The 26,242-nt window shown below is 45.0% G+C and overlaps 2 protein-coding genes across 2 annotated transcripts in view; one reads left to right on the top strand and one right to left on the bottom strand.

Annotated features, from left to right (window-relative positions):
- Nucleotides 1-19,814, bottom strand: part of LOC144246077 (uncharacterized) — a 193,397-nt gene extending 173,583 nt beyond the window's left edge. The window contains exon 1 of the mRNA XM_077782416.1: nucleotides 19,673-19,814. The gene's annotated coding sequence lies outside the window, so the exon portion shown is untranslated. The remainder of the gene's footprint in view (nucleotides 1-19,672) is intronic.
- Nucleotides 14,965-16,945, top strand: ID2 (inhibitor of DNA binding 2). Its single transcript, XM_021525446.2, has 3 exons — nucleotides 14,965-15,405; nucleotides 15,561-15,625; nucleotides 16,298-16,945. The coding sequence occupies exons 1-2, from the start codon at nucleotides 15,058-15,060 to the stop codon at nucleotides 15,615-15,617; spliced, it is 405 nt and encodes a 134-aa protein (XP_021381121.2). The 5' UTR covers nucleotides 14,965-15,057; the 3' UTR covers nucleotides 15,618-15,625; nucleotides 16,298-16,945.
- Nucleotides 19,815-26,242: the final 6,428 nt, after the last annotated feature.

The following is a 26,242-nucleotide window of genomic DNA, read 5'->3' on the forward strand; positions in this document are numbered from 1 at the left end:
TGAGAAAGTTTGAGTCACATTTGCATACAAATAGTTAAAGAGCACTCAAATGAGTCATGAAAATTCACTCTGTTTCTAAAAATGAGTGGAAATGCTAATGCAATGGTAAGGCTGAGATTTCAATTGATGATAAGCAAAATTATTTACTGTTCTGGTTTCAAAGAAACTCTAACTTCTGCTCATTATTCCTACCTACTACAACAGTCCATACAACATTCGTTCAATTCAGACCTTGCCAGTATTTATCTATATACATTTTTTTATTATTTGGGTCTTTTTTAAGGGAGAGTGGATTTTTTTTTTTTTTGTGTCATACCACGTTATTTTCCCTTTATTAATAGCAAAGTATGTATCACAAGGGGTAATAGTGATATCTTATGAACAAATCATAAATATACTTAAACTCTGTGCTCTGGTAAAAACATAATGGTCTAGGATGGTCTAATGTGTTGTTCAGGAAAGCAAAGAAGGTGTCAGTGCTGGGATTTGTGCAAGAGAAAGATGGGAAGGGAAAAGAGATACCCTTTTCTGGAAGAAGGCATGGATGTTTACTTTCAGAGCTGAGTAAAGGCAGTATAGAGGATGCTGGAAAGTCAGTTAGGATGAGTAGATTTTTCTGTCACTACAGTGAAAAAAAAAAAATTAAAAGTTAAAATTATGTGAATGCTTTTCATGTCCAGCGTCCAGGAGACAAAGTGGCAGGCTTACCACAGCTTGAAGAGCTCACTCTCCATTCACAAATGTTTCTAAAAGCCAAGGTAATGCAGCAAAGAGCAAAAAGTTAAAAGGATTTTTCTTTCTCCAGTACTAAGTGGAGCAGCTGAACAACTCAGAAAGATGACTCTCACTGACAACCCTGCTCCTGTACCAGCACCCATCCACACCACAGGTAACACTTCCATTGCTCTAGGGGAATACATCACGTGAGGACTACAGGAACGAAGTACTGCCTGACTTTTGCATCTGTCATCCTCACAAGCTGCCTGGTTTTAAAACATTAGCAAAAATGGCAAGGTAACAGCTTGTGTTTGTTCTGTCATCCCCCCACTTCAAGACCCCTGACGCACTGAGAGACAGACTGTGGGTCAGGTTCTGCTCTGCCCCGTTCTTTCTGTCGTTATTTACACCTGAACAAACTGAGTGGAAAACATGCAAAATGGTACCATTTTGTTTTGATAGTGTTTTACCCTCACTTCACAGGGGTGAGAATGAATAGACAGGGTGCAAGGCAGTGGAGAATCAGGGATTCTGTATATTAAAAAACAGTACAGACAGCACAGAAAGTGTCAAACGCCATACAAAAGGACTGCTCATGCATTCACGCTCAGCATCTGTGATCTGGACAGTATAAACAGAAGTCACTGTCTTTGGGCTATGTGGATTTTACAGGGTTTTGTTTATATAATTTAAAAATCAGCAGACCTGCAAGGCTGAATGTTGCAGGATGCTTTGCAAACAGCAATTTCACCCATACAGAAGCTTCTGGAGCTTACAAGAGGAGTTCCCTCATTCTTGATAGATGGTGAAAGCTATTGTCAGATGACTGATACTGGCTCTCTGCCACATGATGCTGGAGCCTACAGTATCAATTAAAAACCCTCAAACAATTTGAAGAATTGCCTGTCTGAAGCTCTGATTAGCTAGGATGCCTTCCCCTTCCATATGGAGTTGGACAAGTAATATCAACTAGGAGGGAAGCCTTTCTGCCACTCTGAAGGATTAAGGTCTGTGGCTTCATATGCAAGAAGCCTCCCCAAAAGAGATCTTTGATGCTTACAGCCAAGATGTGCTAATAAAGCCTGAAAGGGTGGACTCTGCCTTAGTCCCTCAGCCAGGCACAGGAGCTGAATTTGCAGATGTGCGAGAGCCAGGAAGGATGGGAGCAGCACAGTGGCTGAGAGTGAAGGAGAAGGAAAGTAACAACCAGCAGAGCCAAGAGCTGCTCCTGTCTATGTCAGCTTCCAATGACAGCTGATGGTAACCAAAATGGCATCATGGCCTTGTCATCCCCAGCAGGAAAGGGGTTGACAGCAGATCTGCAGTAGGAAAAACATGAGCATGTTTTCACACAGACTGCCTAGAAGACAATTTAACTTCCACTCTGCCCAGCTACTGTCAGCAAAGCCGCACACACATGAGGGGTGGAGCGCATCTTAAGGAGTGATTTGAAGGCAAGTGGCTGGAAAGAATTTTCCAGACCTTTGTCCCACATATGGAGGACAGGACACCAGAGAGTGTGAAGATATCTGTGTGGTAAAAGGACAAGTGTGTGGTGCAGGCCGGCATCGCTACCAGAGCAAAGGTCAAGTTCAGCTATGCAGTAAGTTAGCAGAGCTGGAAAGATCGGATAAAGAGTCCAAAAAAAGAACAAGGGATTTTTTTTGCCTGGAGCACAAAGGATGTTAGGTGAAGTTAGTGGTTGTAGATGCAGGTTTTCCTCTTTAACCATCTGGTTTGTGAATTGATGGCATTTTTTGTCGTTTGGAAGAAAATTTCCCGCATTCTGGGATTTTGTTTTGGTCTCCCTCATACTGCAAGTGCTCTTCAGAGCTATTAAGTTGAACAACCACTAGTTAAGCACTTAAAGATGGGCTCTGACAGGTTTCCCAAGCTGCTTCTGAAATGTATTTGGCAAATAAATTCCTCCTCATCTGCTAATTTCAGACTTTTAAAATAATTTAGCTCTCAAGTACATAACATAATGTTATTATCTTGTTCTTTACAATCTGAGGGCAGAATCTATTTAGAACGTGAGCAGGCTGGCTGTGTGCAAGTGACAAGCTTTAGATAAAATTCACTTGCCAACCCAGAGCAGTGAAACAAATTCCCTCTCTGTTCTCACAGGCACCTGTTACACTAGCCAAAAACCAGCCACATCCCACATACACATTCACAAACACACCTGAAGCTGAATCCAAAGCTGTGACCTGACAGGGAGTCTTTCTCTCTGGAAGGTCTCACTGGATTTGCATCAGGCTCCATAGGTGTAAAGCATGAAGACTACTGAGTCTCTATCAAAGGAGTTTCCAGTGCCTGTTTTATGTCTTACCCACAGCCACCCCCATAACAGCTGATTCACACAGACAGCCTGCTTATTCTATACAGGACTGTACATTTGCAGCTTATATACATGTGCTTCACTCCACAAAACACTACCAAAATAGCAGAAAAGAGAGAAATTGGCACACTCCAGACTGCTCCTTAAAACCTTCTGCAAGGTGTGTTGCTGCTCTCAGTACAGAGCAGAGAGTATCATGTCCCCAAATAGCTATGTCTTTGTCAGCTTTAAAAAAGAAACATCTGCATTACAGAAAAAAAAAAACAAAAACCACCCAGTCAATAAAAAAAATGCCAAAAACTTTCCTATAATTTTTTTTTCCTTAATAGAATCTATAAAAACACTTCTGAAAACAAAGAAGAAGCTCATATAAAGAGAAATAAAATCATACTTCAGAAGAAAACCAATATTATTCTCCTGAACATTTTCTCAGGAAATTCGAAGTGGTCTGATGCTTACAAGGCCTGTCAAAACCCAAGGCTTCATATCCCATTCTTCCCAGATCAGACTGCAATTTAGGGTTCCCATTGCACCAGCTGAAAGTCCCAGATGGCCACTTCTGGAGTGTTTCTTATCTGATGATTATAAGAACCTCACTGGATCAACCCAGAACCTATGTCTCCCATAACCTAGGAAACTGATTCAACATTACAACTCACAGGCTGTCCTAACAGGAGGTAGAAATACAAGAAACCTCTTCAGAAGCATTTACTTTCTGGATAGTGTTACTTACTTTAGCTTGACATTTCAAATGAAAGAAATCTAAATTGATGAAGAAATTTGAAATTTGAATTCTCCCCTTCCCCTTTAATCCTTAGACTTCCTTGTTCCTGCTTCAAGTCTTCATCCAGCTGTGACTGGTACTTTCTCTGGTCTCTGGCAGTCACCCTACTGTCACTGCACCACCTTGTGATTTCCCAGCTGGGAGCAGGAGGTGGAATCTCCCTATGGGCACTGGAAAAGACACCAGAATGCACCTTATTACAATTATTACTTCTGCCACCCCAGAATCTTTTCCCACATTTATTAGAATATATTCTGTACTACCCTCAAAAGGGATATTCCCTTTTCAAGAACAAGAAAATAAAAAAGACAAAAAAGGGAAAAACAAGAAGAAAAAAAGAGAAAAATAAGCTGTTATCTGTAAAACAACAGTAATATGCGAAGCAGCTGGTCAGAAAATGTACTGGCTACTAACTCTAGTTCTGGCTGCCAAACCTGTGATCGATGGGACCTGTTACTTCAAGCAGTGTTTTCATCATAATTTAGACTTTAAGGATGATTCCCATTGGATTAAGGACTTTACATGTGATAAACAGTCTCCTGACACAGGTCAGCTTTAAGTGACTTGTCCATCATTGCACATAAAAATCTTTGTGGCAGAGACATGGATTAAGTCCTCCAGAACATAATTCAACTGTTTTAAGGAACATCTTCTTTGTGCACCTTCTACAACAGTTGAGGTAAGGCTTCCACAGAACACCATCTCCCTCACCATGGAAGTCCCATCTATGCCACAAAGGAATACACAGCCCTGCTGGTGTAGATTGCACAGCTAACAACAGGCAGAAATGCACAAAATTTACAACTATGAGCATCTAGCCTAGAGGTTACACACTGTGGACTGTAAAACCCCAGCACTCCACCAGACCAAGTCAGAAAAGCCTCTTGGTCTAAGTCTCTTACCCACTGTTCATTCTTCTCAACGCTGTTAAATGTGTGAAGTCACACACACACAAAAAAACCCAAAAAAACAAACAAAAAAAAAACCCAAAAAACAAACAAACAAAAAAAAACCCAACCAACCAAAAAAAAAAAAAAAAAAAAAAAACACGTGGAGAATTGTCAAGAAAGCCTGAGAACCAACCCTGACATGGGACATCCACATCAAGGCCAGGGTGTCTAGTTAAACCATGTGCTGTCTGGGCTAAGGACAGATGGACCCAGAAATCAAGAGTATTAAGGACAGAGGACAGAGTTAGGCATTTAGACATCTGCATAGGCAGATATAAATCATCACAGAAGTAATGATTTTCTCAATTGTCTGTAAAGTGAGTCTTTAAAGACAAGCTTAAATGCAGGCATCAACCAGACACATGTCCTTAAATCAAGTGAGGTGAATCTCATCTCCAGAACCAAGAGACCTGTGAAAGGGAATAAGGAATACAAAACTCTTGCTAATGAAGTGAAAACGAGCAGGGTGATAATGCAGGAAAAAAAGAAACTGCTAAAAGTCCAAATTCTGATTATTCAAGGAAGAACAGCTGAGATGCTAGGTATGAATGAGCTGATTTGTTCTGGCTCAAAGTATTTCAACAAGATCTCTTGTCTCTGCTGTAAATAGCTTGAGGCCTTAAACAATTTAATTTTAGTCCATTCCAAATTATTTTTATGTTGCCAAATTTAGACATATATCTTCCTATTTTGATAAAAGAAGTAGAAGGGTTTCTCAACCCTTGTGTTTTGGAATAGTTGAAGGCATTCAGCTTAGTGGAATGATTGATGTGAACAAAGTGGTGGCATCATCTCCAATTAGATTCATAGCTAAAAAACCCATCAGGAGAACATACTACTGTAATTATGCCAAACTGGACACTTATTTTCCACACTTGTTTCCACAATCTAAAATGTGCAAAATGACTGGACAATAAGCCTTTGGTGACTTTTAACTAAAATTGTCTTTCCCTGGAATCATCCATTTGCAAAGAATATGTGTGCACCAAACTCAGACCAACACAGAAAACACTCGCACTCCAGTAATTTGATAAAAAAGCTGGGTGACCTTTTGCTGATCTCTGATGAAACAATTAAGTACATAGTTGGGATTTATGCTGCAGTACACAACAGCACTCACTATTCCACATTATCAAAAATGAAAAAACTATAGCTTTCTGAAACTGAGAATTACAGGCTCATCTCTTCACAGCTAGTATTAAAGGTGATATTTTTAAAGGCATCCAACCTCCAGTTTTAGAAGTCAGAGACAGATTTTTCTGGGTATTCAAGTGCATAAAATACAGTATACATTTAGTCCATTTTCCATAGTACTTCGCTTTCTTTGGTTTAAATACAGAGCCTTTCAGCTTTCTGAAAATCCCAACTGTAGCCCTGTAATATCTTCAAACAATTTTATGCATATTTTACACATCTAGCTCCTCTCTTAGAAGTAGTACATATTGCCTCGAGTCAGTTAGACCATCCTCAAAAGAAGTGCACAAAATGACACGTTATATCCATACTTACATTTCAGACACCCAACACCAGGATCCACAAGCACAGACTAAGAACACACATGGCCACATGGCCTTTAGGCTCTACAGGCTCAGCAATACTTCATCCCAAGACACTTCACCCCAGTTAGCCATGTCCAGCCTTCCAATGGAAGGAATGACCACGCTGCAGAGACAGAACTAACTTTGACTACATACCCAAATTTTAAAGGCTAAATTCGGGTATGATGAATCAGAAAAATTAGTCATCCACAGTGGAATCCACCTCACTTGGCATCTATAAGTCAGGCTTCTGGCTGAAATTGGTTGTCTGGCTCCTGCTGAGAACTGATGGTGAGCAACGGCCCCCAGCGAGGAGATTCACTCCATCCTGAGAGAGGTGTCAGATGGGCACAGAATGAATCACGCTCTGCAGGTGTCTCTTGTTCTCTCTTCCCACTGACTATAGAGAGATGAGACATAAAACCTCTAAATAGCTAAGATAAGGTGAGATGAACCTCACCCTCAAGAATGGGTGAGTCTGCCAGGCCAGCAGGCCCAGACTTCAGGCTTCTTGCCATCCAGGAGATGCCTTTACCCCTGAGCTATAGTGTTAGGCTCCCTCTTGTTTATAATGCCTCTGGCTCTCTGAAATTTGCATCTGTTTCTTTACTGTGGCAAGTTTGAACAGGATGGGTGGGTGTCCTCCACCTTAGCCTTATCTCTGGTCGTTAGGGCTGCTTTGCAAGCAAGAGGGAGTTTATATCACCTCTGATGAGGAGAACATTGAATCTGCATCACTCACTTCCAGAACAAGTGCTCTCATGAGAAAAAATTGCTTATTAGAAAGCAGCAGTTCCTTTCCTTCTTTGCCCCTGAACTTTCCAGCAGCTCCAGCTGCTGCGCCTTGTGCTAAGCTCCATGCTGTCAGTGTGCATTTAACCATGATCTTGCACACACCTCCTGGACCAGGCCTCTCCAGAGATTTGGGCACACACCTATTTTGTGTGTCCCAGGTGGGTTTATGCAGGCGACAGTCACTGAGAAAGTCAGCTTAACCTAGATAATGCTCATTCTGGGCCAATAAAGAAGCAAAGTTTTAACAGCCAAAGAAACTTCACTAGAATTCACATGGTTCAACAGGACTCATGAGGGTGCACGTGCATTTGGGATGTGGTGCACATATTTCATTAAACTGCACTTCCAGTACCCAAATTCTGAGTGGAATTAGGCTTTCCTGACCACACAATTTTTTTTTCCTCCATATTAGTTAAAAAGGACTGAGAATGCTGTGGGTCCTGTGTTGACATAACCTATAACAATAGCTTTGGAAAAGTTAAGTTACTACTGCCTGCTTAATAATAGAAAGCTTTCCACCATGGAACTGAGGTATTCTTCCTGAAGGCAACAGGAAGACCAAATTGACCAGCAATTAGATGCCAGTTGCAATACAGACTCAATTTCTCCTCTATGTTCATGAAAGAGTATTATTATTATTATTATTATTATTATTATTATTATTATTATTATTATTATTTAGGAAAAACAAAACACACAGAGCATACTATGTAAATATTCTTGAAATTATCATAATTTTACAATCTGGGGCATGGAGTGGGGTGTGTATGTTTAAAACCATACCTGGATCAGATTTGCAAAATCTTCTCCCACCAAGCCAATTCCTAATCCCTCCCTTTTTTTTTCCATGAAATTAAGCCAAGCAGTTTGTGATCTTATTCCCACAGGCTGGTAGCTAAAGATCAAAATTGGGCCAAAGTGGGAGACTGAGGAGAGCTGGACCAGCCAGCAAGATAATTCACAAAAAAATAAGCCCATTTTTTATTCCTTGTTTTATTTCTTATTGCATGTGAGGTACTGTCAGTAATCTCCTGCCTGGCCTCTTCTCTCTTTTCTATCCTGAATAGATTTTCCAGAGAATTGGTGGGGAGTGCAAAATCTGCAACATTTTAGACCTACATTAATTTAAAGGTATCACTAGAAAAGTTACACTAGATGAAAACCATCTGCTACATAAGCCACGCAGTAATAAGTGTACTTGCTTGATCCCAGATTTTAGAACAACCATGCTGTTAGAGAGCCAGCTAACTGGTTCACTATAAGGACTTATGGAGGACGATGTGTAACTTAATTAAAACATAGATGTTTCATTAATAAAATAGCTAAAGATTTTTAAGTAGAAATGTATTTGGCTTTAAACAGAAATGTATTTGAGCAAAACCATAAAAGTTAATGGTTCTAATACACCTTATACCAGTAGAACTTACTATGCCAGAGAGATGCTGCTCTGAGAAAGATTTCATGGCAATTTTCTTGAAGTCAAATCAGGTAAGCAATAGCCCTTTGCAGATAGCAGTTTATATAGCAAAGCCTTCAGGGCACTGGTCCTACTTACAAAAAAAAGAAATCCTACAAACCAGAAATAAATATTAGAACTAAAGCATCTGAATTTGGATTTGATATAAATGTTGTGGCAAAACAATGCAATTCAAATGGAAACACCCCTCTTTGCAGAGTGGTGTTGGAAAATACAGTTTGAGTAAAAGTCATTTTACTGCACAGCAGCAATTTAGGAATTGCTGATCATAAAATGATACACATGTCAAACCAGAATCTGAACAAAGGCCTGCCCTTCCTATAGTCCAACACTTCTAGCCAAAATGGAGATGTCTTAAAAGAATGAAAAAACATTTATGTTTTGCCAAAACACTTCCGAAGCGTCCCAACAATACACAGCCTGGGATTAACAGCAGCAGATCGGGGATGCTTAAAAGCAGGGATAAAGAGAATAATACTGTGCGAAGCAACATTATTCAAAAGCACAATGAGGGAGGAGGAAAAGAGATCTTAGAAGTTGGCGGATCTGTGGCATTTGCAAATATGGCCCAGAAGAGAATGGAGCTTGGAAATGGGTCTCAGAGAAGGTGTATCCATAGGTCCCTTGAAGCGGCACCCGGAGGGGTTCGGAGCGGGGGGGGTGGAAACGGTGGGCAGGGCATCCTCGTGCCCAGTCAAAGGACCTGGAGGCGGGGGAGCTGTGGGTGCCAGCCCCGCTGCCCGAGAGTGGCAGTGGCAGAGCCCTGCCAGGGGCAGCACGGGGTGCGGGAAGCAGGACTCCTGCTCCCAAGAGCACAGCCGTTCGCAGAGCGCCGCGGGAGCCGGGAGATGTCCCGCTGCCGCTGCCGCTCCGGGGCTGCCCTGCGGGCGGGGGCGCCGGGGCCCCGCTCCGCGGCCGCGGGCACGGCAGCGCTGTCCCACGCGCGGCACCGCGCCGCGCCGGCCGGGGCCCCGTGACACCGACCGCGGTCGCACACGGCAGCACACGCACGACGCGTGGGACAGTGGCCGCAGCCGCGCCCCTGCCAGCCGGGTCTGCAGCGCTGGGGACGGGGCCACGGGGAGGGCTGCTGCCGGCATGGCGAGGAGTGGGAAACAGGGAAAAGTAGAAGGAAAATTTAAAAAAATAATAAATTTAAAAAATGAATTAGAAAGGTCCCTTCCCCCAAGGCAGCTGTGGAGTGTGCTGAAACCCCCTTTTAGGCACAATCAGCCCCGAGCATCTGGGCAAGGATGAGGTGGGTGCAAAGTGCACGGGGAGGAAATGTGTCAGCTGCAGCATCCGAGAGCAGCGGAGCAAGCTCAGACGGGAAATGAGCTTGCGAAGTGCACCCGACAAGATGATCGCGGGGATAAGTTGCTTCTATGGAAACTGCAGCCCGATGAACCAAAAAACAGTTTGATGGCAAAGTTTTAAAAGGAGCTGGCTGATGCCTGGTTTCAGCTACATTCCCCACCCCCTGAAGAAAAAAAGTAGAAAAAAGCTGCACAATGTGTTTCTTGTTATGGACAAAAAAAAAAAAAAAAAAAAAAAAAAAGAAAAAATGGGGACACAGGTTTTCCCCTGTATGGGCTACATCATATTAAGCTGTAAGTTTAGTTCTGGACAAACAATCTCTTGTTGCATCTCTGGGATGGAGGTTAATGAATTCCCACAGATGATGTTGGCCAAACAGTGGTCGGCTTGTGACTTGATTTCCAGCATCATGATGTGAGGGGATCAGTATAGAAAAGCACTTTGAAGGGAAGAGGCTGCCTACAGCAGGATTGTTTCTACAAGCTAATTGTACTGAGTGCAGCTGCACAAAGCTGGATCAACAGTAATAGAAGGCGGCGCAGACTTCCTGACGCCAGCCCTGCAGAGCTCCCACCAACAGCCTGGCAATTCCAGATTGTTTTCCAGACCTTATCTCTCCCCCAAGTTTTTTTTTTTTTTTCCTTCTTCTTTTTTTTTTTTTCTTCTTCTTCTTTCGCCTTTTTTTTTTTTTTTTTTAATTTTGTGACCGGAACAAAAGTAACAGGAAAATCCTTTGTGAAAGTAGAAAATGCTGTTACAGATCGGTGCCTTTCGCAGAAGTTGTAACTAAATATTTTGCATGCATTACTCTTCCTCCCGCTCGAAAGAAAGAAAGGGAAAAAAAAGCCAACCCCCAAACTTCTACAACTTTTCTTTGAATGAATTGGAAACGTGAGGCAAACAAAAGGGAGCGGGTAGTTAAAAGCGGCCGGGTTTCGCGAGATATTTTACCTGGTACATTGAAAACTCCTGTATCAAAACATACTTGGACACCCCGCTTGGACAGGCTGGATGGTGTCAATGACTTGGAACCGGGCCAATTTTAACAGATTTTTTTTTTTTTTTCAGTCTGGTTTGATGGCTTAAATACGCGGCAATTAAAGCTATTTACATTATTACTGGATGTTTTAGATAGATTTCATTAGAGGCAGGGGACAGGGCCGCGGAGGAACGCGCCGGTCCCCAAGGGGGGCGGCAGCGCAGCCCCGCAGTTCTGCCCGGAGCCCCTCGCCCGCACACACACCGGAGGGAGCCTGGCCGGGGTGACTGTGCGGCCCTGGAGCTGGGCTGAGAACACCTTCAGAGGCGACAGAATAGGCAGCCTTCAAAACAACCATGAAAATACACTCTTTTGGCATGGAGGGGGAGGGAGGGGAAGGGGTGCCGCAGGACCGAACCCCCCACTCTCTACCCCACACCGGAGCCTCGGAAGCGCGGCCCGCTCCTTCCCGCCTGGGTCGCGGCAACCTGGCCCCGCAGGGCAGCCGGGCTGGGGGCGAGCGGCGGCGGCACCTTTCCCCCCGCGTCCATCCGCGATTTTGCCCGGTTTACCCTTCCCTCTCTCTTATCCCCCCCCCCCCCCCACCCCGCCTTCCCACATTCCCTCGTCCTCCCCCCGCGGCATGGCGAGGCGTCCGGCGGCGGCCCCCGCTGCAGGTGCGCCCGGGAGGGGGAAGCGAGGCCGGGCCGCCGCCGCGGGCGCAGCCCCGGTCGCCATGGCAGCCGCCTGAGCGGCGCCGCCGGGCCCGGGCGGCGCGGGCGGGGGGGGCGGCGGCGAGGGGCTGATGTCACGGGGCTGGCGCCGCGCAGTCCGGGCCGGCCCCGGGCGCGGGGCGGGGCACGGGGGCGCGGGGGGAACGGCGCCCCCGGGGCGGCCGCGCTCCCGCCGCCGCTCCGCGCACCCAGCGCCGCCGCGGGCTGGCGCCGGGCGGGGGGACCGAGCGCAGCCCCGCGTTCGTGATCCCGGGGGCGCGGAGGCGAAAGCGGCGCTTTGCGCGTGGCTTCGAGTGGACGCGGTTCCTCCCAGATGTTTGCGGCGGCGGCGTCTCGGGGCTGGGAAGTGGCTGTAAAAGTCCCGGCTGAAAACTAAAGAGGTGGACGCTCGGCTCCCGGGGCACTCGGAGTTGCCTGGGACGGGGCCTGGAAAAGCCCCCGCGGAGCAGCTCGCAGTCCCCTCCCCGGTGGGTTCGGCTCCCCCCCGCCCCGCAGTCCCCCCGGCTCGCCGGGCAGCGGGACCGCTCGTGGGGCCCGAGCGCAGGAGCTCCCAAAGCTAGCGAGCCGCTGCCAAAGCTTTCTATAGTAAAACAGCGGAACTGAGGGAATGCAACGTTAGGGAAAGACTCTTCAGCCGCTCTCCTGGGGAAAGCGGAGCCTGGCTGCTCCCGGGCTCTATTTTGCGTGCAGAAAGCGCATATGACAGTCATTTGCTGACAGAAAAAATAGCCAGGTTAGACTCTCCACACAACTTCCCGGTGTTCCAAAAAGCGTGTTAAGTCTTTGGTGTGGAAAACCGAGAGCAGTAACACAGGATCCTCTGCAGCGCCCGGCCGGCCGGTGCTGCTGCGCTGTCCAAGAACGACAAACAGTGATGGGAGAAGCATGAACATATTTACGTTGGCTATTATTAAAACCAAACCACTCCACATTTCTTCCACTGGTGCCTTCATTAGACAGAAACGCAAGTATGTTGCAGGACCAAAACCAGTGGCCGCTGGTCAAGTTCCACCACCAATTGGTATCTTAGAGATGTAAGGGTTGAAGTCGCCCTAAGTCGTGATTTTGAGTGGGTCCTTAATTGGCAGGATGGTTTTTATTATTATTTACTCTCTGTAACTGCACATGAACAGTGTACTTGTCTTCCTGTCAGATTGAATGTCGAGATTCACTTTCACCCTTCGTGTTTCAAAACGCGTTGAATTGTGTTCCTATCAGCCTCGGCACCGCCTCCAGTCCACCCCGGAGAACAGCCCCGGGGCAAACACCCCGGTGTGACAGTCGCCGAAGTGCCCGGTTAAAAGAATAACCAACCACCAGCTCAGGAATGCCACGTTAATTGGAAAAATAACTGATGTGGCTCTTCGCAGCTTTGTCTCCAAGTGTCCGCAATGTTCCTCTCTTACAGCCCCGACCCCCTTCGTGTAGCTATGCAACAACAGTGCAGATAAATCCAGTATTTGTCTGCTTTTAATATTTATGATTGGCAGCACAATCCTCACTGATTTTATGGATGTATGCGTTCACTACGGTTTTGCTTGCACTGAACACTAACGCGCTTTAGGCATCTGTGTGGTTTTACTATTAGAAAATTGCTGCGATTTGGGCAGAATTTCATTTATATTAGTTGTGTATATACATTCACGTTTTTGTAAGTTGAACTTTCCTTAGGTAGTGTGTGGAATGGAAGGTGGAAGCTGTGTCTTTGTTTTACAGCCCGTAGCATAAGCAAAATATAGGAAAATAAAATGGAACTAAACTTAAAAAAAAAAATCAAAGTCACTTCTCTAGCAAAAAAAGAAAAAACAAACCAGAAAAACCCCGAAAACTTTTTCCTCTGGAATGTTTCTGGAAGATGTTTCATTGGCTGCAACCAAAAGCTGCTAAAAGTACAGCGTGTAGTAAGCATTTGCATTTGTCACCAGAAACAATCTATGCATAATTAATGACAGTACTGTGTCACGAGCACTGATAGGGCGCAGATGAGCAGCTTTTCAAGGGTAATACATGTAAATGCACTTCCAATATGCAGATTTGCTTAATGATCTCCAATTAATAGCATCATCTGAAGTAGCCCTGTTCTCAGGAAGCAGGGCGCTAGAGTGACGCCTGCCTGGCTGTTGGGGTGCTCAGTGTCCCGTTTTCATCAGGACAGAAAGTTGCAGTGGGATTTAAAGGCTTATTTGATCTTTAATCTTGGTTTATTTCATTCCTGCCTACAGCGCTGGCTGCAAACCGGCCATTGACTTTCGCTGCCGTGCGCTAAGCGGGGTCGTGCAAACACCGCCGGGATGCTCCAGCTCACGGTGACCTCGGCACCCCTCGCTGCAGCGGGACCTGCGCATCCCGCACCGCGCTCCGGGCGCGGCGCCGCCAGCCCCGCACACCGGTGCGAGCCCGTGCAGAGATCGGGGCGCGGCGGAGGGGGAGCGGGCACGGAGGGTGTCAGGGGGCACAGAGAGGTGTCAGCGGGCATGGAGGGTGTCAGCGGGCACAGAGAGGTGTCAGGGGGCACGGAGAGGTGTCAGGGGGCACGGAGAGGTGTCAGGGGGCACGGAGGGTGTCAGGGGGCACAGAGAGGTGTCAGGGGGCACGGAGAGGTGTCAGGGGGCACGGAGGGTGTCAGGGGGCACAGAGAGGTGTCAGGGGGCACGGAGAGGTGTCAGGGGGCACGGAGAGGTGTCAGGGGGCACAGAGAGGTGTCAGGGAGCACAGAGAGGTGTCAGCGGGCACGGAGGGTGTCTGGGGGCACGGAGGGTGTCAGGGGGCACGGAGAGGTGTCTGGGAGCACAGAGAGGTGTCAGGGGGCACGGAGGGTGTCAGCGGGCACGGAGAGGTGTCAGGGGGCACAGAGAGGTGTCAGGGGGCACGGAGGGTGTCAGGGGGCACAGAGAGGTGTCAGGGGGCACGGAGGGTGTCAGCGGGCACAGAGAGGTGTCAGCGGGCACGGAGGGTGTCAGGGGGCACAGAGAAGTGTCAGCGGGCACAGAGAAGTGTCAGCGGGCACGGAGGGTGTCAGGGGGCACGGAGAGGTGTCAGGGAGCATGGAGAGGTGTCAGGGGGCACGGAGGGTGTCAGGGGGCCGGGCGGGACCGCGGCGCTGCCACCCCGAGCCCCGCGCGGGCCCGCACAGCCCCGCGCACTATTTACTCCCTCAGCTGTGCGCGCGGCCACGCCTCCCGCTGCCATTGGCTGACCGGGCGGAAGGCCCCACCAGTGAGGGCGCCCCGCGGTGATGGACGTGCCGGCGGCAGCCAATGGCAGCGAGCGCGGGCCGGGCCCGGCGGCGGCCGCCGTATAAGAGCGGCCGCGCAGAGCCAGCCCTCAGTGCGAGCTCCGGCAGCGCCAGAGCGGCAGCGCAGCGCTCCGCAGGCTCCAGCCCGCACGCCAGAACCGCGCTCTCCGCCGCCCGCCCGCCTGCCAGCATGAAAGCCTTCAGCCCGGTGCGGTCCGTCAGGAAAACCGGCCTCTCAGAGCACAACCTGGGCATCTCCCGGAGCAAGACCCCCGTGGATGACCCTATGAGCCTGCTGTACAATATGAACGATTGCTACTCCAAGCTGAAGGAGCTGGTGCCCAGCATCCCGCAGAACAAGAAAGTGAGCAAGATGGAAATCTTGCAGCACGTCATCGACTACATCCTGGACCTGCAGATCGCCTTGGACTCGCACCCCAGCATCGTCAGCCTGCACCACCAGAGACCCGGGCAGAACCCTTCCTCCAGAACTCCTCTGACCACCCTCAACACAGACATCAGCATCCTCTCGCTACAGGTACGAGCGTCCCCCGCTCGCCGCCGAGCTGCGGCGGCGGCGCCGCGGTGCGCTCGCTCTCCGCGGGGCAGCGCCGCGGGGGCCGGGACAACCCGCTCCGGCCTCCCCGGAGTGCTCGGCCACCTCGCCCTTACCCTGCTCTTGTTCTCTCGCAGGCGTCCGAGTTCCCCTCAGAGCTCATGTCAACTGACAGCAAAGCACTTTGTGGCTGAATCAAACGGTGAGTGCGGTGCGCCTTTTTCCCGAACTTCGGGTAAAAAACTGCCTCCCCGGGGAATGGGAGGCGTGATAGCAAATGCTAAAAATAAGTCCTAAAAGTTGATTGGGAAATGCCTTTGTAATCGGTAAGAAATGAGACTAATAACTGAGTCTTGAGGTCCTAAGCGTGTGTGTGTCGCTAAGGTTCACCCTGCAGCACAGGCTCTTCTGATCCTGCTCGCTGCTTAATGCAAATTCTTATCTGTTCTTGGAGCCTTAACTTCCTGGGCCAAAGTGACTGATTAAGTTGGGAATCTTGGCACAATTCCTTGAATTCTGTGATGTGGGATTGTCTGCGCTATCAGTTAAATAAGTGACTGCTTTTAATCAAATAATTGCTCCAAGAGGCAGACTGGCGCCTCTGAGCATTGCGTTTACAGAGATCTAAATAAAGATTGGACTGAGAATCCTCTTTCTAGCCTTTCCCTGGAGTGTATGTTATTTTTATGTTCAATTTGTGCTCTTGAGAGCGAGTGTGTGAGCTTGTATGTGTTGCATCTGGACGCCAGGGTTTGCCCAATCTCTGAGTGTTTGGTTAAATGTTCAAACTGTGGCTTCCTCTCTGGCGCCAGTCTGTCCGGATCTCTGCCCTGTTAGCATTCTCCTAAATACGCCTCTTTTCAATCTCTTGCAGGTGTTCCACTGATGAGATTTTTTTTTTTCTTTTGCACAAGAAAATGTCTACAGGATTTTTTTTTCTTTTTTGAGGTGCTGTATTTTTCAGCTGTACCTGGAGGGGAAAATCCACGTTCAAGTAAAAGGAACTTTTAAAATGAATAAAGAAGAAAAAAATCAAGATTGATCTTTAACCCCACCCCATTTTTCAACTTGGACTGAACCTAGTTATTTATGAAGAGACTCTTAAATACCCTTTCCCTAGTTGGAAGGCTTCCTTTATATACTATTCCCAACGTGGGGAGCGAAACAAAAATTCACAAGGAGTTGCCCATTTTAAAGCAGACTTTGCCTTTTTTTCCAAAGGTGGAGCGTGAGTACCGGAAGGATCCAGTGTTCAGTTTTTTAGGAAAGTCTGTGGTCAGAAATTACCTTTTTGACACAAACCTAGGACTGAATGCTGTGTATATATTTATATATAAATATATATATATATGAGTGAAACCTTGTGAACTCTTTAATTAGAGTTTTCTTGTATAGTGGCAGAAATACACATTTCTGCAAAAAGTGTAATGATGTACTTAATCATGCTAAACTTTTTATAAAAGTTTAGTTGTAAACTTAACCCTTTTTATACAAAATAAATCAAGTGTGTTTATTGAACTGATTGCTTGCTTTATTCTTTGGGGACCAACTGTTGGCTTTGATTTATGTTGTTTTTGTTGGTTTTTCTAATACTTATACCTTGTTATGAATTTATCAAGTAAAAATTCAAATATGTAGAGACTATAAAGAATAAAATTACCTGAAGTGAATAATTCTTGTAACTTGGAAAATCTTATTTGAGCGTATATTGCAATCTTCTAAGTCATCTGCCTGTAAACAGTGTGAAAGGAACGAGAAAAGGAATTTATTACACAAGGGGTGCTATTGACAAAAGTGCTTGGAAATGTACAAAAGCTGTTAATCCTGAGGCATTCCCATAGAGTATTGCTTTTTTTCTTCCCTCCCACCCCTCTGAATGATTCAGTTGGGGTAGTAATGGCCCAGATCTGTTAATTTGTGCTTGGAATAATCACTCAGAATTAAGGGTTGTGGGTGGTTATTAGTGCCCCAACTATTAAATTTCTCTAAAAAGGCTTTGAATGTGAGAGTTGGTGATGCGTTAACATGGGATCTAAAATGATGAAGTGACTGTTGCCTTTCCTCACTGGAATTTTCATGCTTCCATGCAATATTTCAATGAAATGGGCTTTCTAATCAGTTGCAGCAGCTTCTCCATATGACTAAGATACTGAGAATTGACTTAAATCGCTGTTGTGTTACTGATTAAACTTTGGCTGCTCCTACAAGGACTCTCTCCGTAAGAATTAAATTAAGTTTGAAATAGGAATCTAAATTCCTGAAAGCCAGAAACTGTTTATTTCTTCTTTCTCTTTTGCCCTCAGAAGCGATGCAATATCACTTATTATCCCAGGGACACTTACTGTACCCTATGGAGCCACTGTTCATTAAATACGTGTAGTTGTCATAAGACAGTGGTTGTGGGAACCGTGCCTATCAGATGACATTCTAATTTAAGCGCAGGCATAAACTTCCCTGAAATGAGAAGTTAAATTGTGGGACCTACTTTGGAATTCAAGAGAGTCAGTTGTAATCTGAAAGAAAGAAACGTCTCTGGTGCTCAGGGTAAGTACAGCTGTGGCAGGCGCTGCGCTTTGGGCCCGAGGGAGCGTGTTCAGGGTTTCTGCTCTGGGGACTCTCAGTGTGAAAGGCAGGAGCCTCACCTGGTCCAGTAACACTTTCCCTCGCCAACAGGTGGGTGGGTGGTGCTCTGGGGCAGCAGCAGCTGCCTTTCCTTGCCCTTGACACCAAATCCATTCACGTAGGCTGGGAGAAAGCCAGCTCTGATCTCTTAATACTGACGCTGCCCTGCCCGGGCAGAAGCGCGCCCTCTCAGAGGACCAATGCAATCGGAAGACGAGAAGGGTCAGCAAACGCGGGGACGGGCCGGGGGGTGGGAGAGAAGGACACGGCCGGAGCTGAGCTGCATCTCGCTGTGCCCAGCTCCGCAGGGATTAGGGAAAGCTCCGTGCAGCGCACACCGGCTGTGCCTCCTGTGGCCGAACCTCGCTACTGTCTCAGCGCCCGGAGCGCAGGGCTCGTTCCAGCTTCGTGCAAGCAGCGTTTAACCCCGACAGCCCAGTAGTGAAATATTTCATTACCGCAAATCAGCACGCCTCAGTCCCTAAAATACTCCTTTTCCTGTGTGTATTTTACCCAACTCTTAACAGCAGCACATTCGTGGTTGTAATCAGAGTATTGAGATCTTCTAAACCAGTAACAATCCACTGCAATTGCCACCAATTTTCACCGTCAAAACTTTTTCACCCTGCCGCGCATTTTGGGGTGAAACAACAGTAAGTCACTTTAAACCCACAGTTAATTTTATAAAATTAAAGAGCTGCAACGGTCAGATCACTGTAATTATTTTAAGGTCAACCCCTTTAGAAACTACAGCGTTTACACTTTGATATTTTTAAGCTACAGGATGATTAACACACTTGTAGAATGAAACCGATTTCCTTATCATGCACAGCCAAAATAGAAATTCACAATTTACAAGGCGTGGGGAGCTGAGCAGGAAAACAAACAAACATGTTTTTTAAAATGTAAATTAAGAAAGGAAAACATTTTTCCTCTTTCAGGATTAACTAATTCCTCGACTTGACAATGTTCTATGATCAGAACTGGGGGCTTAAACTAGGTCCTCCCTCAGAGATTCACCCTGTTCTTAAGATTTTGTTATTCAAAGATAAACAGCAAGGTCAAAGTTGAGTGCCCAATATTGTTAATTTTTAACATTAATTCTTTAACTTTCCTTGAAGATGTGGGAATTCTTTATTCTATACCATTGTCATTGTCCCTCCAGAACGCATCAGAAAAAATCTGTGACATTTTCACCACTTTCCCTGCCCCATTTACTGTCTCTGTACAAAGCTGTTGTCCACAGTCCTGTGAACTGAGTAGTTCAACGCAACAGATCAAGATGACCTGCTGTCAAGTATGTGACAGCAAAATAGTTTTAGTGACGATCATATTTAAACTCTGCAATTTGTTTTTGAGTAGGCTATGCATGAAAGTTGCAAATACTCCTACAGACAATTCCACACCGGGGTCGGGGGAAAACAGAGATACAAGAGGAATCTCTCATGTAGAAGAGAGGTTTCAAAGCCTGGCCTTTCTTGCGTATCACCTTTAATAACACACGGCCCAGCTCCCAAGCTTATCCCAGTCAGAAAGCGGCAGGCTCACACCCACGGGCAGCAGGAGTCCCTCCAGCCGTCTCCAGGTAAGGGAAACGCAGAGAGCAGGCTGGGGTTTGTTTACTCACCCCCGGGCAAACAGCGCTGTGTCTATCGCACCGAAACCACTCGGGAGCCGCTTGCAGAACCGGTGCCAATATTTTGACACAAACGTGACCGAGGGCGCTGCCTCGGAGCACGGGCAGGACGCGGCGCGGGGCCGGGGCGGGCGGTGCGTGGAGGGCCAGTGCCACCCTCCGGGCCGGCCGCGCACGGCACCGCGCTCCCGGCGCCGCCCGCCCGGCTGGCCCGGCGCGCCCCGCCGAGCGCCCGTGCCCCGCGGAACTCCCGTGCCCCGCCGAGCGCCCGTGCCCCGCCGAGCGCCCGTGCCCCGCCCGTGCCCCGCGGAACTCCCGTGCCCCGCGGAGCGCCCGCGCCCCGCGGAACTCCCGTGCCCCGCCGAGCGCCCGCGCCCCGCCGAGCGCCCGTGCCCCGCGGAACTCCCGTGCCCCGCGGAACTCCCGTGCCCCGCGGAGCGCCCGTGCCCCGCGGAGCGCCCGTGCCCCGCCGAGCGCCCGTGCCCCGCGGAGCGCCCGTGCCCCGCGGAACTCCCGTGCCCCGCGGAACTCCCGTGCCCCGCCCGTGCCCCGCGGAGCGCCCCTGCCCCGATAGCTGCGGACTTCACTCCCAACGAGCGACACGGCTCGTAAAAACCTACCGAGAACGCCGCTTTGAAACACCAAACGCTTTGCTCGCAGCGCAATGAGAAAAGAACCATTTGATAGAACTCATTTGTGTTTGACTCTGGAAAGTGAAACATGTTCTCTTAACAGTCTAGTGTGTGTTAAGGAATCTTCCATAGAACACTTTGCAGTCTGGATCAATTAATGAAAAATGGGAAAAGGATAAAATTGTTATTTGCTAATGAGAATTAGCGGTGGATAAGAATCTCTTCCTGTGTGTACCACTGCCCTTGCTTACTTACAAGAAATTATTTACACAGCTTTTACTGGAAGCTGTAAAGAAGAAGGATAGCAGAATGCAACTGTTGCATGGCAGAAGAAAACACTGGCATAGAATTTTGTACAGAAAAAGGTTTTCACGAATGTATTCTGTAAAACTACTGTTTTGCAAAAGGATCGGTATTTTCTGATTCTACAGATAAATGAAAATGTTTGAAATCAAATTTGTTTTACCCGCATTACCATATTCCTCTCTAAAACAGCCATTAAGTTATCATAATTCTAAAGTGTATGAGCCAAATGCAAACAGTATTTCAATAAAACAAACTGATACTGCAACAGCCACTGATTGTGTGAGCCACTAGCTAAGGTAAATTGAAGAAAGCAAAGGATGAAACAAACAAATGCAATTACTTTTGGAGTCACAGTAACTGAGACAAATTTATATTACAGTTGACTGCTTGTCTTGAATAAAAAATATTTTAAAAGGGCAGTCACTGCACTGGACAAGAACTATAAATAGGGCCAAACTGAGAAAAATTAATTGCACAGGAAGCTCTGCAGCGGACTTACTGCTGTTAGCTGCCCTAGAAGACAGCACTTTACTTTTTATTTCACAAGAACACAATGAATGGATAGAGAAAATGATATTATGTGAAGCAACAAGGCCTATCCAGATTTGAAACAATTAAATTAACTGCATTACTTGCCAAAAAGAGTGTGTTTCTGTAATTTCTAGTAAGTATCACCACAAATTACACCCTGTGACTAACAGTTTTATGAATAGATCAGGTATTTCTCTTTAAAACTAACAGCCTGAAACAGCTCTTACGTTTTACTACTGATGGCAGAACTTCAGAAGCTCACACAGAGTTGTTTGTGGGGTTTTTTTTCTTCTTCTTCTCTTTATAAGAACTGGACTGTAAACCTGCTGAATTTCTCTTTCATTTGGAAGAGAACAAAAAATTTAGATACTTACCATCTTGCATCTAAACAGACACAGGACCAGCAATATTGCCTCACTGAAACCCACCTCTTGCTAACAGCTGCAGTATCTGATGCTGATGGATGAGTACAAGATCAGCTTTGGGTGGTACTTCCTCCATGTAGTCTCAGCATGTCACATGTTCCTAGAACAGCTTTCCTCATATTTTTTGGTGTGGAGGTTCACTTTGATGCACTGTTTCTCTATACAGAACTTGCATATCCTATTGGAGTTACACCTGTCACCCTATTTTTCTCTTGTCCTGAGAAGAGACGTAGTGCTCTGAAGTGGGAGAGAGACATAGGAAGAAAAAGGGAGGACTGAAGTAACATAAGACTAAGTATTTTCTGCACATTAGACTGTAAAAGATCAAAGCAGTGTGTCTGGCCTTTAAAAAAACAATGAGGTTGGAGTTGTGTTTTCAGTCTTGTGCAAGTCTCTTTCGCCTGGAGTAGAGAGCCCAACCTCCATCCCAGATGGACCCTCTCACTCAGGCACCCCACAGAACTGCACTGGGTTGGCTACATCAAATACCAGCACCTCAGAGAAATTCAGTGTCTTAGAAAACCTCTAAGAGTGTCCTTCAGCCATATTTTCTGTCAACCTCATTGCCCATCCACAAGCTCTTTGTGACCTTTTAGAAATCTGTGCAGTACTTGAAGAGAAGGAATGTGATGACTGTCTGCTGTAAACCAATGTAGAGAGCAGAGACTAGAGAAGAACTGGTGCTCAACACCAGATGCTGCTGCTGCTGAGATTTCTGCCTTGTTCAGACCAGTAGCTTCACACCCACCTGTAACATATTAATGTATCTAGAAAAGACAGTCTCACACAGCAACAGAAAGACACACAGACACCTCAGTGGAATTGGGAGGAAATGTTTCTCATGGACATTGTTATGCAGGAGATTAACTACTAGAGATCCTTATTTTCCATTCATTAGGGTAGAAGAGGTTTGCTTCAAGAACCAGAGTAAACAAAACAAAACAAACCCACAACCCCCCCCCCCGCAAACGCAAACAAAAACAAAACAAACAAAAAAACCACCCAAACCTCAAGAAATAAAAACAGACTAAGAATATGAAATTTAAGTAGTTTTTAAGCTCAGATTCAGTGTCTACATGAGTTAATATATACAGGAATAAAGTGATGGGCACTCAATTTCTGAAAGACTGGTCAAGCTACATAGCTACATTTCACAACTTCTTGGAAAAGTATCTTCCCAGTACTTTTGTATATCTCCCCATAAGTATATGAGAATACAGTGCAACTGCTAGGGATTTACCTCTTTGAGTTTAAAAAGCTTGTGTAAAATGCATTAAGTAAATCTCCCATTAGTACTTTTCAAAATATGTAACAGAAGGCTGAGTAAATCACATGCCAAATATATAAATTCAGTCCAGCTTTTGTTATAAAGCTGGTTTACAACACATAGACATTTTCACCCAGCAGATATGAAGGTGCTACACATGTGGACACATTTTTTTACTCATCTTTACTTAAATTTCCATTTTGCTCTCATTAGCACAACGTTGCACTTATCATTCTTTCAGAAAAGGCTGGAAGTGTTGGTTGGACCTCATCCTGTAAGTAACAAGACATCACAATGCCTATAAAACTAAATTCTAAATTCCACTGTAAATCTGATTCCTCAGTCATTCAAATAGAGTTCCTTGGAGATTTGATTTTTTTTTTTACTGGATTACTTTAATTCATGCACCTAAGTTTAAAAGTTTAATTTAGAAGAAAAAGCTATACTTAGAGCTAAAAAGGGTAGAAGTTTGGACCCTTATAGTAAACATATACATAAAAACTTTGTGCTATGTACACACCACATCCAACATGCAATTAGCAGTTTATTGATAGCATGAAAATAATTCTCCTAATCTGAATATCTGACACAGTCACTAATATTTAATGGTATGTTGTTTCTTTGGCAGTTTTGAATACTTTCTGAATATTTTCTAAAAAGATAAAATTAAGGTGACTGAACAGTACTTGTAAGGGGAAAGGGAACACTTCTGGAGAGACATCCAAAGGCACAAACTTCCTGGATTATGGCAGTCCTGGAAGGAATCAGATTTGATAGTTATGAGCCTAAAAATAACCAAAATTTTTCAAATAGAAAAAAAAAAAAAAAAAAAAAAAAAACACCAAACCCAAAAAAGAAACCCAAAAAAAAAACTTAGAAGCCAGGCATCAAAGTGAGAAACAAAGCAGGTACTTCAGGATTTATTGGTCTTCCACTGAAAAATATGTTGTGACAAACACCCTGCCACAAAACAATGGAAATGTGACTACAAGTGGAAAAATGAGGCAAGTAGGATATGCAGAACAAAAAGAGTAAGTGATATCATGTACACACACACACAAGAAAATTCTGAAGAAAATTATTGTGCCAGAGGAAGGGAAGAAAAGTAGGTTTTATGCAAGGAATCACAGGTAATGAAAACATGGAATACATGAAGAATGAGGTAAAAAAGTAGTGTCCATGTAAGAAAGAAACAGAACAGAAGAAAATGTATTTGCTGTGTAGAAAGTGAATGCAGTCACAAATTCTACAACAAAGAAAGCAGAGTTATTATAACAAAAGTATGTAAGACTTACTTGTCTTGCGAACTCAAGAAGGGGGTGGACAGATTTATTCTTTAGTCTCTCTGAAGAGTTTTAAGAAAGAGCTAAAAATCCCTTTTATAATTCCACTGTATTTACAAATATAAAATGATAGTTCCAGCTGGCCTTGCACCTCAATCAGAATATAAATGATTTCTCTCTTTTTTTTTTTTCCCTCCATTTTAGATATTTTTCACACTGCCTAACCTATGGAAAATAAAGGATTTTAGTCATTGATAACTATACCTCCCATAACAGACTAAATTTAACATTTCCTAGGGAAAAAGAAGATAATTAGCTGTAAAAGTATTTCTTTAAAACTTCCTTTTACAGGTTCAATTGCTAGGAAAATTATGAATGAATCACCTTCAGTAACACAATTCCTGCCAAGCATAAAGTAACAATAAAATATTATCATAGGAAGCATGTAATTCACTAAAAGCAGGGAGAACAAAAAAGTAGGTCAGCTTTGAGAACTTATTTTTTTTTTAGATTCCATGTTGGCGTTTATTAGTTAGTATTATTTCTTATTTAATCCAGTGTATTTATAACATTTATAACCTCATATATCAGGGGGTTACCAATAAATATGTAAATAAGTAATGAAGAGCATTTTAAAAATATTGTTTACACTAGGAATAAAAAGTGGGGGTTTCTCCTTCAGAACTATATGCAGCAAAGGATAAATAGGACTATGATTGTGTCAAAAATAATAGACATGGTCAACAGAGTTTAGTAAATGACAGAAAAAAGGAGGACTGCCACTAAAACCAAGAGTTCTGTGACCTAAATTTCTTCATCAATCAGATTTTCCAATGGGAGTCATTCACTAAGAAACAAAAACAGCAGGTCCTTTTGATATACAAGTTTCAGGCTTATAAAGGAAAAACAGCTCTGTAAGTGCTATCTTTGAGGGCATTAGATCATGCACTTACTGAAGGTTAGAGAGGGAGTGGATGTTGTCCTGAGGTGATCCAGCATTTTTCCAATCCTGAAAATGCTACCTCTGTAGTACAAGTGGGAAGCATAACTGCAGCATGTGAGCAAGACCTAAGCACACTTTCATTCTCTTAAGTTGGGCACCAACACCAAAGAAGATTGTCCAGCACAGATTTCGGTGTAGAAGACAGCCATGGAGAATACATAAAGCTGTACTGACACCTACATCTTTGCAACCTGACTTCTCCTGATGCTTCAAACAGGATTTTCAGTCATCCTCATCATCTGCATGAGCTGACCTAAAGGCATCAGACTGAAACAGACATACCCAAAAACAAATGCCTAAGGGCTTCAGTGGAGGTCTTCTTGGAATTATTACGTGACATAATCAATTACTGGATATCTGTCCTTATTTTTGAGACACTGTCACATGGGACCTAAAGGTAAATGTAAGGTTATTGTGTGGCAAATTGATGTAATCATCACAGAAAAAGGTCTCAAGCACACTTCCAAAAAGATCTTCAGAGATAGAAGAATATCTGAAGCAACTGAATATTTTGCTGAAGAGATATTTATAGACATTCTTCTGTTTTCTGGAGAGAAAAAAAAAAGAGGTTTATAAATGTAATCAATTTCAAGTTTTAGAAGTACTAGTTCACTATCTCTTAGTCTCTGAACTACTGCTGATATGTACTTTAATTTTTTTTTATCAACTGATGGTTTCCACAGCTTTTTTAAGCACCTAATTACAATTCAGGAAAGAAAGTTAATTTCATTAAATTTTTTATAGAGTTGGTGAATGATTTAAGGTGTCCATGAAAATACTTAAAAGCCACAAAAACTTTTTACCTTTCCCTTCAAAGTTCTGGCATTTAAGCAGCTCAAACCAGTAATTTATCAGCTGTTGAAGGTGATGAAACAGGGCTTCACTGATGTGGGGGGAAATACGATCTTGTGGTTAAGACTTTGAACTGGGAACTATAAGACATAGCTCTTAGCCCAAATTTCCCACAGACTTAGTATGCGACCTCTGCAAGTCATTTCACTCCTTCATGTTTCTAACCATCTGTAAAAATGGAAAATATCATTCTTCCTCTCAGGAATTCTTATGAACTAGCATGTCTCATGCTGGGCTACCTTTGTAATACTACCAATGGGAG

The sequence above is a fragment of the Lonchura striata genome, chromosome 3 (genome assembly GCF_046129695.1).
Source record: "Lonchura striata isolate bLonStr1 chromosome 3, bLonStr1.mat, whole genome shotgun sequence".
Taxonomy (NCBI): Eukaryota; Metazoa; Chordata; class Aves; order Passeriformes; family Estrildidae; genus Lonchura; species Lonchura striata.

Coding starts and splice junctions, on each gene's coding strand:
- ID2 (XM_021525446.2), top strand. CDS start 15,058: ATGAAAGCCTTCAGCCCGGTGCGGTCCGTCAGGAAAACCGGCCTCTCA. Junction 15,406..15,560: donor TCAGCATCCTCTCGCTACAG/GTACGAGCGTCC, acceptor GTTCTCTCGCAG/GCGTCCGAGTTCCCCTCAGA.